At 43.6% G+C, this 18,387-nt stretch overlaps 3 protein-coding genes across 6 annotated transcripts; 1 reads left to right on the top strand and 2 right to left on the bottom strand.

Moving 5' to 3' along the window:
• The first annotated feature begins 962 nt into the window (after positions 1-962).
• On the top strand, positions 963-7,619 carry LOC108057143 (outer dynein arm-docking complex subunit 4). Of its 2 annotated transcripts, none has more exons than XM_070213279.1 (2): positions 963-1,250; positions 6,818-7,619. In XM_070213279.1, exons 1-2 carry the CDS (start codon positions 1,122-1,124, stop codon positions 7,490-7,492), a joined length of 804 nt encoding a protein of 267 aa, XP_070069380.1. In that variant the 5' UTR covers positions 963-1,121; the 3' UTR covers positions 7,493-7,619. The 2 variants fall into 2 exon arrangements, with proteins under 2 accessions (XP_070069380.1, XP_016996781.2); XM_017141292.3 differs by lacking the exon at positions 963-1,250 and adding an exon at positions 5,175-6,075.
• Positions 7,620-7,688: 69 nt separating this feature from the next.
• Positions 7,689-13,797, bottom strand: Synj (synaptojanin). 3 transcript variants are annotated; one of them, XM_017141289.3, is made up of 4 exons: positions 13,731-13,797; positions 11,240-12,810; positions 8,451-10,662; positions 7,689-8,395 (listed from the first exon to the last, which is right to left on the bottom strand). In XM_017141289.3, the coding sequence occupies exons 2-3, from the start codon at positions 12,698-12,700 to the stop codon at positions 8,473-8,475; spliced, it is 3,651 nt and encodes a 1,216-aa protein (XP_016996778.2). In that variant the 5' UTR covers positions 12,701-12,810; positions 13,731-13,797; the 3' UTR covers positions 7,689-8,395; positions 8,451-8,472. The 3 variants fall into 3 exon arrangements, with proteins under 3 accessions (XP_016996778.2, XP_070068967.1, XP_070068968.1); XM_070212866.1 differs by lacking the exon at positions 13,731-13,797 and adding an exon at positions 13,412-13,603; XM_070212867.1 differs by lacking the exon at positions 13,731-13,797 and adding an exon at positions 13,255-13,357.
• A 763-nt stretch (positions 13,798-14,560) lies between these two features.
• Positions 14,561-17,671, bottom strand: GlcT (ceramide glucosyltransferase). Its single transcript, XM_017141277.3, has one exon. The coding sequence runs from the start codon at positions 17,342-17,344 to the stop codon at positions 16,046-16,048; it is 1,299 nt and encodes a 432-aa protein (XP_016996766.3). The 5' UTR covers positions 17,345-17,671; the 3' UTR covers positions 14,561-16,045.
• Positions 17,672-18,387: the final 716 nt, after the last annotated feature.

The following is an 18,387-nucleotide window of genomic DNA, read 5'->3' as shown; positions in this document are numbered from 1 at the left end:
TGCCAGCCGCTGTCGAAATGAGGCTGGCACACGCAAGACCAGGCCAAAACCACCAACCTCCCGAAACGGAGGAAGCACCACCCACCATTCAGCCAGCCAGCCAGGCACAAGGAACAGCAGTTCCTTCACGTGCTCCACTCTTTACGACCTGCTCAAACATCAAGCTTATTTATTTACTCTAAAAACAATACCGGAAAATTAATAGCAATTTGTTGGGGTTCATAAATTTGTCGAAATAAATGTCCTTAACTGGCGAATGTATTTTCCCATACCAATACTTTCGTTCGTGGTGCTACGAAATGGGTTTCACCTGCTCCTGCTGCAAATCGATTGTCTGACTCCGCCGTTGGCCTTCTCTTATCAGCTGGATTCGGGTGCGTGACTCCTCTGACCCGAGTTGGGGTTTAATTTTGATTGCTTCAATTAACTGCGTGTAAATGCGGTGGGCCCCCTTTCCCCAGCGATCCAGAGACCCTGCACAGAGAAAAATACAACCCATTAAAATGTAATATTGCAACGGCATTTAATAATATTTAAAAACATTAAAAAACAATTTAAAAATTTTACACTTAAGAATTTATTTCTAAACTTTAATATTTATTATCATTAAAAAAATTTAACAAAACTGTGTAATTTTAGAAAATTCCTTTTTAATTACCAGAAAATAAAATCTCCTACTCCCCTTTATAAATTTGAAAGTTGATCTTATTTGGTTTGATAATAAAAACAATTTTAAACAGTTTGGAACAATATGGTTATTATTATTATAGGTATTTCTCCGAGTGCCCAGAAGGGTTTGTTGAGATATTAATGAAACTTTATTGAAGTTTATTGCTGCTTGTCAGCGCATGTAAACTGGCATACAAAGTAAAGAAAAGCGAGGAGCAGGAGTAGGAGTTGGTGATGGGTCGTGGTTTGGTAAGTCTCGAACCGAGACCAAGTCGGGCCAAATGTAAATTGAAGGCGGGCAACTCAGTTGCTCAACGTCAAGCGTCGCGAACAGACGTCAATTTTTAAGACCGGAGGACAAATTCGAAGCTCCAAGAAGTGAAAAATGTGAAACTACTATTTAGTTCGGGATCTGCTTAGTTCTATATCTCCGCCACAAGACCAAGTTCAAAATGCCGCGCAAGAAACCGAAGGTTGATACTCTCGAAGAGATTGAGACCAATATAAAACTGCTATGCGATCAGTCTAATAACCACATGAAAGTACGGGCGTACGAAAAGGCTCTGTTCGGATATAATCAGGTGCGTTCAATTTCATTGTTGGTAAGAAACGAAACCGAGAACTGTCCTAGAAGACAATGTAAAACACTGAGTAAACCATACACCCAGAAAAATGATGGACAACATTTTAGGTCATGCATAGCCTATAACATTTTAAATGGACTAAAAGTTCATTTTTAGGTCATGTACTGCCTAAAAATTTTAATTTTTGGTATATTTGCCCTACTATTTAGGTCCCGTATAGCCTAATATTTTAGGTCATCGTATTCCTTAAAATTAATGCATTTTACCTAAAAAAATTTGCACGGAACTCTGATACCGTTCTAGCGACGCTATAATTCCCAACCAGTTATAGCGCGGCTTGCATGGTAACCCACTTCGATCGTTGAATAAAACAGCGATTTCACTGCTGAACAGTGAAGCCTCTTCGCTCGTTTTTGTGTGTTGGAATAATGGCGACTTCTTGAAGACTAAGCCGACATTGACCTCGAGTTAGCTATAAATTTCTCTGTATTTACTTTATAATATGAAACATTTTTCAGTACAAATTTTTAGGCCAAAGAAAGCCTAAAATTTTGGATAGGGTTTTCTCATATTTTAAGGCAGCGTATTACCTAAAATCTAGGCCAAAAATTACCCCATTTTAGGCCATTAATGGCCTAACATTTTAGGTCATACAATCCTTAATTTTAGGCCATTCAAGGACTTAGCTCCAGTTTTAGGCCAATTTTACCTAAGTTCTAGGCCATTTTTTGACATTTTAGGTCATTTTTTTTTCTGGGTGTAGATTTCAGTTAAAATAATGATACCCAAAATGAGGTAACCCTTATAAATTACACAGGCCGACAAAATGTGACATGGGTCGGTGTCCAGGCCTGCCACCATTTTATTTCGATAAATGAGGCTTTTCTAAGCATAAGTTGCCACTACGCCTATAGTCCATCAGCTCTGGTATTTGCGGTATCTTAAATTTAAGAAAATCACAAATTTTCTTCGGCTTTTGGGATATATCTTCAAGAGTGGTCAACACATTTTGGTAATCTTTTCGGAATTAAATAGTTACATGTCTCTTTTATACGGTCGTTTTGGAAAATTCAATCTAAGTCAACCACAAGAGGAGGTTGGCCCCTTTAAAAATTTTAAAGTCACAGCAAAGTTTAAAAATCTTCCTTTGTGAACAGCGTTTAAAAATTATATAAAATATTTTCTTCTACAATGCATTTTTGATCCAAAGACACCTTATGTCCTTAATTTTTAGGACACTCATCAGGTTTTTGTGAATTGTTTTGGGTTTTTTAAAATTGTTTTTCTTACTTCCTTCACAGTGACGATTCACAAACAGTGCCCAAAACTGTCACTATTTTACGTAACGAATAACTATTTTTGAGCACAAGTAACCTTTGCTTTAAAAATATTTATACATGGGCGTAAGTTAAAAGCTAGAGGGGGATTAGACTTCAGTCATTTCAGCCCCCAAAGATTAGTAGGCTACGCTCATGTGCTTATATTCAAAGCAAAACTACTTAGATCGTTTAGAAATATGTTATTTAAAATTGTGACAGGTTTGGGCACTGTTTGTGAATCGTCACTGTGAAGGAAGTAAGAAAAACAATTTTAAAAATTCCAAAACAATTCACAAAAACCTGATGAGTGTCCTAAACAGTAAGGACATAAGGTGTTTTTGGATCAAAAATGCATTGTTGAAGAAAATATTTTTATTTAATTCTTAAACGCTGTTCACAAATGAAGATTTTTAAACTTTGCTGTGACTTTAAAATTTTGAATGCGCCCACCTCCTCTTGTGGTTGACTTAGATTGAATTTTCCAAAACGACCGTATAAAATAGACATGTAACTATTTAATTCCGAAAAGATTACCAAAATTGGTTGACCACTCTTGAAGATATATCCCAAAAGCCGAAGAAAATTTGTGATTTTCTTAAATTAAAGATACCGTAAATACCAGAGCTGATGGACTATAGGCGTAGTGGCAACTTATGCTTAGAAAAGCCTAATTTATCGAAATAAAATGGTTGCAGGCCTGGACATCGACCCATGTCACATTTTGTCGGCCTGTGTTATTAAATTGGGATACATTAAATTAACTTTTATAAGAAAGTCTAGGCCATCTTGCGGCAGTGATAATTAACTGTAAGGGTTGTTCCGATCGGACATTTCATGCACTAGTCCTTTTCCATATATCGTTCCTCCATACAAAATATTCGCACCATTTAGAAAAAAAGCAAGGCTCAGCAAGACAATCAAAAGCAAAAGCTTGGACCAGCAAAGTCTTCGATTTCCCATTGTTAAATTGCTGTGTGTATTTCGAACCTAAGTCGAATATCATCAGTATCTTCCTAAGCGGCTCGTCTTTAGTTTTAAATTTTCTCTTTACTTTCTGATAAAATTATTTTTTAAAATATTTTATGGCCTACCTAAAAATATATTTGCTTTTTGTATTTCCTGGGCAAAAATACTTAACTGTTTTTTTGCCAGCTCGCTGCAAATTGCAAATTTTGCACACCAAATGCATTCCCCATCCTTAACTCCCATTATGATTGGAGGTCGCCATTTTTAAATGTTCCCTAGTTTTGCGTACTTGCGGGCAACCTCTGATATTTTTCAAAAGGTTGTATGGTATATCAAAAACATTTCATAATGATAAACAAGATTTTTGCCCGATAATCTAGATATGGCTTATTAGTAGACATTACTTCCTACATTTTTTAAAAAATCAAAATTTGGTCAGGGCTGTCCAATTTTGATTTTTGGGTAACAAATTATATTTATTCAGAGATTACTAGTTCTTATTATCATAGGCAAAAAGTTAATTTGTTTTCTTTGAACCAAAAATTTAACATAAACTTTCATTTTGTATTTATATATTTCATTCTCAAAGCATTTTCGAAACAAGTTCTTTCGATGAGAGTTTTAAGATTTAATTCTTCTTCTTTTGGCAGTGGCCATGTCTGTAGGTATATCCCTTTAGACACTGAATAGCGTCGGCAGTGTCCAATGCCACGAAAATGCAGGCAATGAAGACCAGAAGCTTCTGACAGGAAAGTCCGTTAATCAGCATTGTAAAATTGATTTTTTGTTATTTGCAATCAAAGCTTAAGTAGACAAGTTCCCACTTGCCAATATCGCTCTAGATACTGAGTCCCCAAATCGCAGTTCCCGCCTTTATAGCGATTTCTAAAATTTCACTTCTAATATTCTACCACACGAAGTGTTATATGCCAACACAAGTTGAACAAATTTATTGGCTGTGCGTTCGTGTTTTGTTTTAAATTGACAAAATTTTAGTATATTTTTATATTGAAGTGCTCTTTAGAATTTTGAGTGCTAATTTTAAATATATTATTCATGTCCATCTGTCTGTATGAGATCTCGGAAACTAAAACATAGAACGTTGCGATTAATAATGTATATTCTTTTATCGAGGTGCCACGCCCCCCTAAAGCCCACAATCGCCCTAAGAGATTTTAAAATGTGTCTGGCGGCCACATCTTTTAAGATTTCGGAAAAGTAAAAATGCAGTGCTTTTTGTACCTGTCACAATAAACAAACACGCCATCTGTTTTTCAGTGTTTAGCTTAGCACAGTGACTGCAAAACTGGAAAGATTATTTTTGCCCACATAACACAGTTTGACATGCTCGGACTAACGGGTAATCATTAATTATCACCAAAACAACAATAACCATTAAACTTTAATTAACAAATAAGTTTTTAAGTTTTAATTCAAAAATAATCATTATTATGATAGTGTACTGTAATATGCCAAAGATGATTTACCTTTGTAAACTTATTTTAGTGAAAGATTTTGAACAATTTATGATAATTATATTATATTAATTAATTAATTAATTGTATTATACAAAAAAGAACGAATTTTGAAAAACCATTGTTCATAATTAAAGGTTTCAAATTTGGAACAAATATTTCTCATACGCCACATAAGCCCATCATGTTTACAAGAAAAAGTGATATAAAAAGGATCATGCCAGCTTCACCTTGGAATGGGGCAGCCTCAAGGTCGCGACCCACATGGAGGCCATTGTTCTTGGCATTCACACCGCCAAAAAAAACACGACACCTGATATCCAACACCTGGCGCCTGGCACGCATGGTTGCTTTGTTATCGATTGCTAACCCATTTGGAGGCGCCAGTTTCCTGGCAACAGCCCATCCATTGAACCAATCAATCGGCTAGTTATTTGGTCAGTAGTTGTACCTTTGCTCCTTGTTCCTTCACCAGCGATTGCGTAAGAATACCACAAGAGTATGTCGAACGTGCTGAACACCATCCTAGCGGTGGACAAGGAGCAGGAGCTGCTGCAGAGCTTCATCCGCACAGGAGCAGCGGCGGAGGAGGAGTCCCAGGACGAGGCCAATCGACGCTCCAAGGGTCGTTCCCACAAGCCGCCCATCTGGGAGAGACGCGAGTCGACGGAGGGTCGTGGTGGACGAGGCGGCGGACGAGATGGCAAGCAGGCGGATGACGGAGGAGCCGGCGGAGGAGCAGGTGGCGACGGTGCCGGTGGCAAGCGAGGCAATCGCATCGAAGCCGAACTGAAGGCCGCCCGCAAGAAGATCGAGGAGCAGATCGCCAAGAAGAAGAAGCCCAAGGAGAACTTTGTGGACTTCTACACGGACAAGGATCGAGCAGCTGCTGTGAGCGCCGGGGCATTCGACATCAAACAGAGTCTGCAGATCAAGCAGAAACAGGATCGGAATGAGGCTTTGCTCATTCCCGACGAAGCGGACATCAGCTCGGTCATCGCTTTGGGTCTCAAGGAGATCAAAAACGCCAATCCCGAAAACGCCATCCACTTCTTCTGCAAGGTGCTACTGGTTTTACAATTAAAATTATAAATTTAGAGCTATAATCTAGATACCTTCTCTATACTAAAGTTAAAATATGATTAGATATAAAGACTAATCTTCCATCTTTAATGGATTTAAATGTATTAGAAACAAGGTTCTACGGGTCTTACTATTAAGATTATACGTATTCTATATATTACTAAACAAATTAAGAGCTTCACTCCTGATCCTTCCTTTATAAAAAGGTAAAATATTATTATTATTTTAGTAATTTCTAATCAATATAAAACTGATCTTTATCCTCTAAAGCCAATAGATCTAATCTAAAATGTATTACAGAAATTTTAAAAATAACGATAAAGTAATTAAGAAACTTTAAGAACTCTGTACACAGATTTTACAAAGTTTACAACAAATGAAGAGCTTTAATCCTAATCCATTCTCTATAAAAAAGTTAAAATATTAATACACTTATTTTAGTAATTACTTATCAATATAAAAGGTATAAAGATTGATCTTTATCCTTTAAAGCCAATAGATCTAATTTTAAATCAATTACAATAATTTAAAAAAAAAAACGATAAAGTAATCAAGGAACTTTAAGAACACTATACATAGGTTTTACAAAGTTTAGAACAAGGTTTCTCGTTTTAATACAAATATTAATACGCATTAATTTATAAGAAAGTAAAAGAACGTGCTTTCTAGTTTATAAACACAACAATTATTTGACTAACTCAAATGTTTTCTATTTTTACAGGCCCTAGAGCTAAATAGCACCGACATCAACGCCTTGATTTCGCGCAGCAAATGCTACTTGCTGCTCGGCGAGGCTTCCAAGGCTCTGCAGGATGCGGAAACGGCTTTGGGGGAGGACAAGAACAACATTCGGGCCATCTACCAGAAGGCCGAGTCGCTGTACTACCTGGGTCAGTTCGAGCAGAGCCTGATGTTCTTCCACCGCGGATTGCGGGCTCGTCCAGAGCTAGCCTTATTTCGGTTGGGAGTTCAAAAGACGCAAGAGGCCATCGAGAACACGATCGGCACCAAGCCGGGACCGGTGCCAGGAGCACCTTCTGCATCCGTTCCCAAGAGTGGAAAGTCCCGGAAATCGGGAGAAGATACGCCCAAGTCTCAGGGAGCAACAGGAACCAGTGCCAGGGTTCGCCAGAAGCCCAGTCGAGCGGATCTGGAGCGTCGCAATGCCCGCAAGCTGCTGGGCGAACTGTGCGTGGACAAGGAGTATCTGGAGAAGCTGCTGCTCCATCCCGACTTGGTGCGTGCCGACACCAACACGGAGAGCATATCGGCCTACGCACGGGAGGCGGTGGAGTTCCTCAACAAGCGGCAGGAGTTCTGGCGCCAACAGCGTCCTTGCACGGCGCTGCCCAACCACAAGAATCTGCCGCACGACGCTCTGCCCAAGTGGTTCTAGTGGTTCCAGCTATACGAGGCTTACTCAGAGTTCCAGCTTCCGGTGTTAAGTTTCTGTTTGAGTTGAGCTGAAGTTATATAAAAATGCATTAATTATTACATTTAATAAATGATTGTTAGTTGGAGCCTTTAAAGAGGGCTTTTATTTCATTAAAAGTAGAAAGATAGAACAAATGATTTCCAATTAAAACCCAATATTTTTAGCGAGTATGCCGTTGGAGTAGCGACTACTTGTTTATTGTGTTGTATGCTAATTGGTTTGTCATTCGATTCGGGATTAATTTAATCTTAGGCGTAACTTCAACGTTTGAACAGAGCAATTTGCAATTTTATCTCAATTTCATTGATATACTTTTTTAGTCAACTGAAACACAAATCTAAACGGTAGCCTCAAATTGACCGATTACAACGATAGTTTAACAATGTGGAATAATAGTTAATGTTTTGTTCAATAACAATGGATACATATTTGTGTAAGTATATCGTTTTCATATCGCAATCCTTTAGTTCCAGTGTTTATACTTTTATTTCATAATTTGACTAGTACGGCTATAATTCATTTAAACATTACATTTATGCAGAGTAGTTTAATACTTTGTCGCTTAGATATTTCATTAATTGTTCGTCCTCGGCAAAATCCGGTGCAATTGGGTTGAGTACGTCTGGCCAGCGGTAAACAAGTACAAAAAGTGTAACAGAACGGGGGTCGTTTGGGCTTTAGCTAGGTTAAATTTAGTTTGAAACAAACAAACAGGTAACACACTAGTAACATAGGTTCCATGCAAAGTGCAGATATTGCCAGGAGTTCTCCTCCTCCTCCTCCTCTCGGTTGGCCCAATATATTCGAGTATATATAACATTAAATACAGCGATTCGGAATGCAATCGGAGTGCAAGACAGCGAGCTAAAAAGGCAGAGTCATTAGATATAAAATACCCAATAAAATAGCTTCAACTAACCCCGTGTGCGTAGCTTTAATGCTCAGTTGTTGGCGGGTCGCGTGGGCAGCGGCGGAACATTGCCGCTCCTATTTGGTATGGGTGGTGGGCCCCGGCGATTCGGCAGCGGTGGCGGCGGACCCATCTGTGCTCCCATCACCGGTGGCGGCCCAGCGGGCGGCGGATGGCGTGGCGCCGGCACATCCTCCTGGATCTCCTCGTAAATGTTGCTGGCGGTCTCGTAGGCGGTGGAATCGGGTGGAATCGCCTCCTTGGGCGACGCCACTTGGCGCGTGGGCGTCGTCTGCTTGCTCTGCATTTGGCGTGGCGGTGTCGGCGGTCCGGAGAGCACAGCCGAAGGAGCTGTGGGCGAAGCCTTGCCCGACGACGAGGTCGACGAACTGGCCGATGCCAGTTCCGTGGGAGATTGCGATTTCGAGGATGGCGTATTATCCATCGCTGGCGGACGAGGCGGTGCCGGTTGCGGCTGAAGCGGCGATGGAATCAGCGGCTGAGATTGCGGTTGCGGCGGCATCGGTGGCTTCGCCGGCTTGGGCACAATGCTGATCACGCCCACGTGCGGCAGGTGGCGTGGCGAGTTCTTTGGCGACATTGGCATCGGGGGGCGGGCAGGGGGACGTGTGGGCGGCTGCTTGGGACGCTGCGGCAACTCGGGCGTGATGGCCTGCAGCAGCTGCGCATGCTCGGCAGGATTAGCGCACAGCGGTATGGTGTTGGTGGTGCACAGCTCGATCTCGCTGTCCACCAAATGCTGCCAGTCGCTTGACTTCAGCTCTAGAACAAGGTCTAATCCACAAACTTGAATGCTCTTTTTGGAAGCTGCATTTAGGGCAGATTCTCCATCCCGGAAGGTGACCCACATGGTGTCCTCCACATAGCGCACCAAGGTGACCTCGCCCATCTTCGACAGCTCGGCAATCAAAGCTGACATTACGTTCTCATCGTAGATGGTGGGTCCATCCTCATCCGTTGAAGAGGATTCGAGGACATGCACCACAATTGTGGAGTCCGGTGGACCCAGATCCCGGATAACTTGCTCGAAAACGGCACGTCGACGCTGCTGATCAATCTCCATGATCTCGGCATCAATAATGGCGATGACCGGACGATGATCGCTCTGTTTGAGCTCCGAACGGCCGTAGTGGATGAGCTTGCCGGGATTCCAGGCTGAGGCGGCGAAATCCCCTTCGGCCAAGGCCTTCCTCCTTCGCCAGAGCACCCGATCCGTCCAGGCGGGCGCACGCTGCTTCTCCGACGTGTCGTAGTCGTCGCTAAACAGATCGTACTTGTATGTGGGATCAAAGCCGATTTCTCCCTCGAGGAACTCGCCAAACACATTGCCCGCCTCCTGCTCCTTGCGCAATTGATCGAATTCGAGGACTGTGGGCAAATCTCCATTGCGCACGCACTCCTTCAGCTCGTCCTTCTCCATGTCGATGCGGTAGTTGAAGTCGCCGCACCAGAAAACCCAATCGTGGGATTTGAGGGTCCTGCCCATCGGGAAGGCCAGCTTCCGAGTGATCTCCGCATAGTCGGCGTTCCTCTCCGCCACCTGCGACTGACCGGCTGCAAAGTGGGCGCACACAAAGCACATGGAAGTGCCGTGAAGGACAAAGCGAATGGCACAGGCACCCTTATTCCCCGTGGCTCCGCCCAATCCCGTCTTCACGCAATCAATGGCCACGTCCCGGATGTGCGGCGCATGCTCCGGCCGGATGTAGATGTACAGGCACACGCCCACCAGCTGCTGATAAGTGAGCAGCACGTAGTCATTGTCCCGCGAGATCGTCTTCTGCAGCTCCTCGGCCCACAACTTGGCGTTGTCCGTGCTGGCGGCCATTATATTGGATGCATTCAGATCCACAATCTCCTCGAAACCAATGGCGTAGATGTCCACCGGGTGATCAACGTTCTCGGAAGGATTATTAACATCTACAAGTGCCTTGGAGCGGGCAAGAGCATGGCAATCCAACAGCCAGTCGGCCAGCGAATCCTTGAACACAATGCTGCGAAAGTGCTTGCCTCCATTAACGTTATAGGTACCCACGGCCACGCGGGCCATTCGAGGACGCACATACTCCGTGTAGCGCTTGCAAAGCTCCCGCAAGACGGTGGTGGGGGCATGCAGCATGTTGGAGGGCAGCAGGATGCGCGCTCGATCCGCCAGTTCCGAGCTGAGCGTCGAGCCCACCAAGAGCACATCAATGGCTTCCTAAAAGAGTGAAGGATATTTAGTAACAGAAAATAAATTATATATTTGGGCAATTCTCTGCTGAAAAAACCATCTTCCATCTTCTTTTCTTTTGGCACTAGGCTCAAATTAAAGGTCTTGATAAGCACTAAAATATGTGCCAGTTTTTAAGATATATAAATAAAAATCAATCTTTCGCACGCGACACCAATAGAAGTGACTTTTTGGACTTCCTGCTTAACTTTCGACTGTAACGAAACGTGAAGGAATATTTTAATGCAGTAAATTTTATAGTGTTCCTTGTTCTTTCTTCTTTAAAATGTATTTGGTTTGGTTACAAAATATTGAGTGATTATTTTTTTATTGGCATCGAAGTGACTGTCGCATGCGACATGCATGTTTAAGAGCCACTTTAAAAAATACCAAAAAATGAATGTCCATATAACAGGTAGTGTCCTGGAAAATTATCCAAGGATACTCAAATTACCCAGCTCAGTTGAGGATTCATCTAATTACAATCAAATATCAGTGCAAAATCTTATAGAAATATGTTTTTTTCAAGTTTCACCAGAGAATTGCCCACTTGTAAGCCACCTACCTGCTTGGAATTGTCCAGTAGATTGTTTTGAATTGTCCTTGCCGCAGATCTTGCTCCATCCATCAATTTGGAACCTCCCTGGATGGCCCCTGTGCCGGCGTAGATCTTGCTCACCTCGTTGCCATTGTTGATCCACATCTGGCGGAAGATCTCCTCGAAGCGCGAGATGTTCTGCTGCTTGCCGCCCATTTTCAAAGCCTCCAGCTGCAGGCCGAGCGTCTCCAGGCCCAGATATGTCTGCACGCAGTTCGTCCTGTCCAGACAGTCCAGGCAATTGGTGCGCACCACGCCGAACTGCTCGCGCAGCACCTGACCGCCGGAGGCGTGGAAGACGCCGTAGTTGGCCCCGCAGGCCACGATGCGCTCCTTGAGCTTGGCCAGCGCCGAGAAGTTGCCGCCGCGACACTCCTGATGATAGTCGAACACCACATGCGGCACATCCTTGTGCGCGGACATCCCATGGTGGCGCTGGAACTCGTTGCTCAGCATGGCCTCGCCCTCCTTGCTGCCGACCAGCGAGCTGCCCAGCAGATTGACTATCGTCTGGTAGCCATACCGCTGCCGCATCATGCTCATGTGCCGATCGAAGGCGGCGGCGGATGTCTCAAATCCCCGCGATAGCTTCACCTTGTGGGAGCCCACCTGAACGCCGGGCTGCTCCCAGAAGAGCGGCACTGAGCCGCGGGTCTGCACATAGCTCGTAACATCGCCATCCACGTAGATCACCTGCTCCGTCTCCACGAAATTGGCCACGTAGCCCTCGTCGTTGGTGCCGCGCACATTGAACCGCGTGCCGGCGCGCTCGCAGCTCAGCCGGGAAATGATGGCGGCGCGGGCCTGCTTGGCACCGATATAGACGGTGCGGACCTCCACGGAGCCGCACATGGCTTGGAGCAGCCAGGACTGGCAGTCGATGCCGAAGCGCATGAGGTGAATGTGCATCATGCGGTTCCAGAAGAACCGATTGTCCGTCTCCTCCGTTCGCTGGCGTCGCTGGGCGCAGAGCGTAATGTCGAATCGCGACGCAGTGCCTCCTCCCGAAGCCGAAGCACTGGCATTCGTGTGGGCAAAGTAGAAGGTGCCCGAGTTGAGCAGCTTGCGCACCTCGCTGATCTTGTCCTCGTTGGGCGCCGCATTCTGCAGCGAGACGAAGGTGGTCTGGGTGATCCGGAAGATCTCGATGTCGCCGATCTTGCCCATGGACACGCAGCCGGTGACCAGGACGAGGAACAGCACGGTGCTCTCGCCGGCGTTCAGTTGGAGGGCACCTAAACATCCATAGGCATCGCACACCTTGGTGTACTGCTTCCTAATCACATCCGTCTCCTGCTGGGTGAGCAGGGCCACCGCGTGCGACTCGAACAGGATGCTGTCGCTCTTGTGACGGTGCTCCAGGAGCACGCTGTGCGGCGAGGGGGCAATCGACTTCTCCAGCACGCGGATCACCTTGGACATGGCCATCTTGCTGGGATCTCCTCTTTAGGGTTCTTCGCTTCTGGTTTATCGAGTGTTGTTGAGTGTCCTTTTTGGAGTTCTAGTTTTTTAGGGGCGATCGCACTAAGCTAAGACATCTGTGGGTGGATAGAAGTAAACAATTAAATTGTGGGTGTATTTCAGGGATTTTTATTGGCTAAATATTTTAAAATCTAATGGGATTCTAATTGGGTATATTGGTTATATAACAAAGTTGTTAATTTCAAATTAAGTAGATTTTTGACTGTTAAAAAAAATTGTTTTTCTTTAAAATGTTAATTTTTTTTTGCTGTTTTTTTATATTTTCTTTAACATTTTTAAACAAATAGCAGCAATTGGTTTTTATCTGCTTTCCTTTGTTTCTATTTAGGGTACATGTTTTTTTTTCTTATCAGACTTGTTACTCATGTTCTATTTTCCAAAAATATCTTTAATCTAACCTAAACATATGTAGAATATTACTTAAATTTATAGAAATAAATTAAAGCACTTAAAATAGCTTAACTTTTTAAAAAAAACCTTAAATTTTTAAACATAAATACCAGTTATTTTACGTTCCCTTGAACTTTAAGTTTAAACAAATATAGGTAGTGGAAAATTTGAAAAGTTTGGCCAGCTCAACCGACACTTTGAACCGAAATGGCACTAAATTTTCGGGCGCCTGTTAAAAATCAATGGGCGACTTAAATATAAACAAACCGAAAAGCGAAGGAATTTTTTCCAATATTTCCGCCTCCCACTCAAGTTCACGCACACACATGCCGCAATTCACATGCACCGGCGACAGCTGTGCTCTCGCTCTCTTACTCTCTGCAAGTGTGTGTGCGTGTGACTGATAAACATTTTCTGCGCGTTCTATAGATTTTTCACAGGCAATTTTCTCTGGTTTTCAAAGGGTTTTCCAGGCAATCGTTTGATCAGAGTAACTTGCAAACACTAATTACGGGAAACACTGCAGTTCAAAATGCCAATTGACTCCTTAAATTACATTTATTTGGATTTTAAAATCTGATAATACCTTTGTTTGCGAGATTTGCGAAAATTCAGTGCGGAATGCGATTAATAATACCATATTGAGCTTTTGAAGAATTACAGAAATACTCGCAATGAACGCCAGAGTTAGGAGGGTGTCCTCGCTACTTAGCCGCGACACCTAACACGGTAATTATCGGGCTATCGATTTATATCAGCGCGCTGAACCTAAAATTTGAATTTTAATTGTGCTCTGACAAAAACAAAAGTGAAGTGTATTGACCACTTTTAAAGATTAGTTTTCAAGATTACGCCGGACACTTGAAGATAGCCCGAGGCTAGGAACGTTTAATCAATGCCGTCCCAATTGGCTGGAGTATCTAAAATATTATTATATTGAACCGAACAAGTGACAAATATAGCCGGTATCTTAATCGCAGAAAACTGCACACTTTTCTATTTAACCGATAAGGAAACGCCCTCATTTTTAGGCATGACTCTTAGAACTGGGGTTTCTCCGGCGCTCCCTTCGCTAGACATCATTTTTTATATCTGTTTCATTGTAAAATAGTTTTGTTTCAGTGAATAATACATTGATTCACTTGGAATGACAAAATAAGTCTGGGAGTACTTATGTCCTGGTACCAAATACCATCCTGTTATCATCACTTTCTTTCACGTGCCCATCATGCTCCTCTCAAGTCGATTAGATTACCCACTTCCATTTTGAGTAATCATATACCAATAACCTAATTGTAAATCACAGAACATCGGGTGATTCATTCCATTCCCTCTTATCTTTAAGTCCAGCGGACGTAAATAAATATGAATTACACAGCATTCTTTTCTGAGCTTGGGAATGTAAACAATTTTATTTTTATTTTGGTCATGGTTTTCAGTTTATTCAGTAAATATCTTTAAGTTTGACTAGCTCTAAGCTTAAGCTTAAGTTTTATATTAATTTATTTAAAAAATACATACTTAATTATACATACGTCTTGAACGTTTTCCTCTTTTAGCTTGGCAAGCGAAGCAACAATTCTAGTCGAAGGGCTTTCGCAAATGTTATCTAATCGCTTAACTGAAAATTCGAGTGGATCGCCGTGCCTTGGCTACTGATAACGATTGATTAATTTACATAATTCCCGGGCGGAGATATGGCCGCATTCGGAATTTTTAGCACACCTTCCCCGTCGCGAAAAAAAGTACGTCATTCCGTCGTTTTAATTGCATTTTCACCCATTTTAGGCCGGGCGGGTGTGCAAAGAGAAAAAAGGAATATCAGCAGTCGTTTTATAGTGTGTGCCCACCAAATATATCTAACCTCCGCCTAATTGTTATTACTTAATGCGTAAGCTAAAGGCGTTGGCCTTGGTTTTTAGGTTCCGGACCTGCATCGAAAGGTCCAACTACATATTAAATCCCACCCTTGCCTTGATATGCCTGTTCTACTATCTCCGCTTAATTCATAAATATGTTTGTGTCGCTCTGTTGTCATGGCTTAAGTCCATTAAGATAAGGGGCTGTGTGTGTAAAGAAATCGAAAGAATTTCCATCCCATTCGATCATGTGACTGGAAGGTTCTACAAGCAGCATCTATTGTATGCTGACCCATCACCTCCCACAAACAGATCACTTCTAGTCCCCATTAATAGTCGAGTCAAAAGTGCCATGATAATTACGCTGAAAGTACATATGACTCAGCCAAACATTTCCCACCTATTTGGTCAAAATCCCCGCTGACTCAGCTCGCTGATAAGCAGAAGCGATCTATGAAAAACGATATGATACTCGCAAATAAACATCAATCAGAAGCTAATGGCTTTCATTCGGACGATCGTTTCGTTTCGATTCGATTTATTCAATGGCATTCCCTTTCTTCGCTTATGTACAGAAACAGAAACAAAACACAAACAACTCAACTAAAGGTAATCAGAAGTTTAGGCTTAAGAATACAACAATATAACTAGAAAAGGTGTGCTGGGCCAAAATAAATAATTACAATTCAATAAAGCAACAACAGAAGCGGGGAGAACTAACGCAATCATAATGCTAACTAGGGCTTACGTCTGTACAGGCTGATCGCAATATATATACACACACAAAGCATCCGATTAACCAGTTTTTGTCTCAACGAAGCCACCAAACTGCGGGTCGATCTGCTCTGATACGCCAGCTAAATCTCTAAACTAATCTAGGTTCGCCCAGGAGTTTCGCCCTTTTTTTACAGCTTTAAGTCTAGACTTACGTAGTGACTAAGGTTCAGCTAATAATACTACTACCAGACGCTACCGCCAGTCGCTTGCAGTCCGCTGAGTGGGTTGCTCACAAGTACAAAATAACAAACTTAATTAGTAGGTGCTACGAGACGAGCAGTCGCTGCTTGGCGCCCGTTGATCCCTCGCTGGAGCAGCTGTTGGTGGCCACTGGAGCCTCTAACGTGGGCGCGGGCTGTGGTTCTTCGGAGGAGGAGGCGGGGCTGCTCAGCTCGTAGGCCACTCCGCCCCAGTGAAGCTTGTAGGTGCGGGCGCGCCAGCGAATGGCGGGATTCCACAAGGCGTGCAGGAACAAATAGGGTCCGGTTAGCTCCCTAAACAGCCAGCCGACCACAAACTCAAACTTGTGGAACGGCATGGAGCCGTGCTGGACGATGGACAGTAGCAGCCAGTCGGACAGAAACCAGCAAAGCACATGCACCAGGTAGAAAACCAGGGGATCCCAGCTAAACAACACCGAGGCTGACCAGGCGGCAATGGCGCCGAGGATCATGCACTCGGAGAGCGGCTCTAGGAGTATAGTGGTGGGCACCATGGCCACGCGCAGCTTGGCCCAGCGGATGAGGCGCGCCTGGAAGCTGCCGATGTCGCAGAGGCCGCTGTTCTGCAGCGCCGGCTGGTTGGAGATGCGCATCTTCCAGCCGAGACGCGTCACCTCGCGGGCAATGAAGAAATCCTCGGCGAGGTAGCAACCAAAGGCTTTTAAACCACCCAGTTGATCGATGACCGCCTTGCGCAGCAAACAGGACATTCCCGTGTGGCAGTTGATGCCCAGCACATCCGCCGACAGGTAGATTCTGCTCTGCACGGTGCCAAAAAAGACCTTCTCGAAGGTGGCCGCAAATCCATCGCGGTCGCTGGTGAAGGGCATCTGGTGGACCAAAGCGTGCTTCTCGGACATATTCTGCACCATGTCCAGCAGCGTGTCGTCCTTCATCTTGATGCCGCTGTCGGAGATCATGACAAAGTCGTATTTGGCGGCCAGATAGCCGGGATGGATGTTGTTGATCTTCGGATTGACGCCCACATCGGAGCCGCCGACGAAGAGGGTGGCGTCCACTAGGGGATACTTCGCAAGGAGTCGCTCCACCAGTTGGATGGCCGGATCCTCCTTGTCCTCCACGCAGAAGAGCAGCTCGTAGAGCGGATAGTCCATGGTGAAGAAGGTCTCCAGGTTGTGCTGCAAATTGGGATCCACGCCCATCAGAGGCTTCAAAATAGAGACTCCCGGCAGCGGCTGGGCCTCCGTGGGCAGCTTGCAGGACTTCTTGTGCAGCTTGTAGCGTCCATAGCAGATGGCTATCACGTGCACCATCCAGGTGCCCAGCCAGAAAACCATGAAGAATCCCGCGAAGCCATAAAACGGCAAAGGTAGGTGTGCCATCTCTGTGTGGGTGCAGGGGGTGGTGTATATGTGTGCGTGTGTGGTGACTCCGAATCCGAACCCGAATCCAAATCCAAATCCCCGTTTCGCGTGCCTTTGTGTGAGTGTCGCTGGGTGGGTGGGCGTTTGCGTTTGCGTTTGCTATTCACATTTGCGGTTGCACCAGATACTATTGCCAGATCAGATCGAACGGATCAATCGGGTTGCAGTCACTGGTCGGCCCTGCCTCGCGCGTTAAACATTCTGCACACCTCGCGTTCGCGTCGCGTTCGTTGGCCAAATAAAATATTGCAAATAAAAAACTGCAATAGGGGCAGTGTGCCGAATGCGGAAGTGGAAAGGGGCTAAAAATAACCACAGTCTGGCGTATTTTGCAACACTGCTCCAGTGTCAGCTGTTTGCCAATTTAACGGTTTTTACGTTTATGTTATCTTCTAGTGAATTTCAAATGTATTATCTAATACACGCATTTAGATAAATTTAAATTAAAAATAACCACACAACAAATATAAACAATCGTGGTCCTCGAATTTTGGATGACTAAAATTCTAATAAGTAAAGTTTTGTAAATCTTCGGTTTAATTTCATAAAATTAGTTATCTCCTTTCAACTAACTTCCTTTCTTTAAATTCGCACAACTAATAGTGACATATGAATATGAAGTTTTTAAAAGCCGAACGTCATCATTTAAGTTTCTGATTGGGTGTCTGTAAATGGGTGACTAATATTATTTTTTTGAAAACTCATATTTTTACAAAGCAGATTGGGAACTTGTTTTTAAAGTAAACTTTCGACTGTCACATCAAACAAGGAAATAAAACATTGCTAATAATTGTTTGCTTATATTTAACTTTGGGAATTTAGCCAAAGATAATGTAAATAGTTTTTTCCAAAATTACTTAGCAAGGTAAGAAAACATGGAAAATATATTACGTATCATGATACATTTAAGGGCCGTCCATATTTCATCTAATCGTCTAGCTGGGAACATGTGGATCAGATCTAAATAATTGAATAAAAAATGTTATACTTGCAGTGCCTTA

Source organism: Drosophila takahashii, chromosome 2R (genome assembly GCF_030179915.1).
Source record: "Drosophila takahashii strain IR98-3 E-12201 chromosome 2R, DtakHiC1v2, whole genome shotgun sequence".
Lineage (NCBI taxonomy): Eukaryota > Metazoa > Arthropoda > Insecta > Diptera > Drosophilidae > Drosophila > Drosophila takahashii.
The sequence above is the reverse complement of the archived record's forward strand: the minus strand, read 5'-3'. Positions and strand labels throughout refer to the sequence as shown.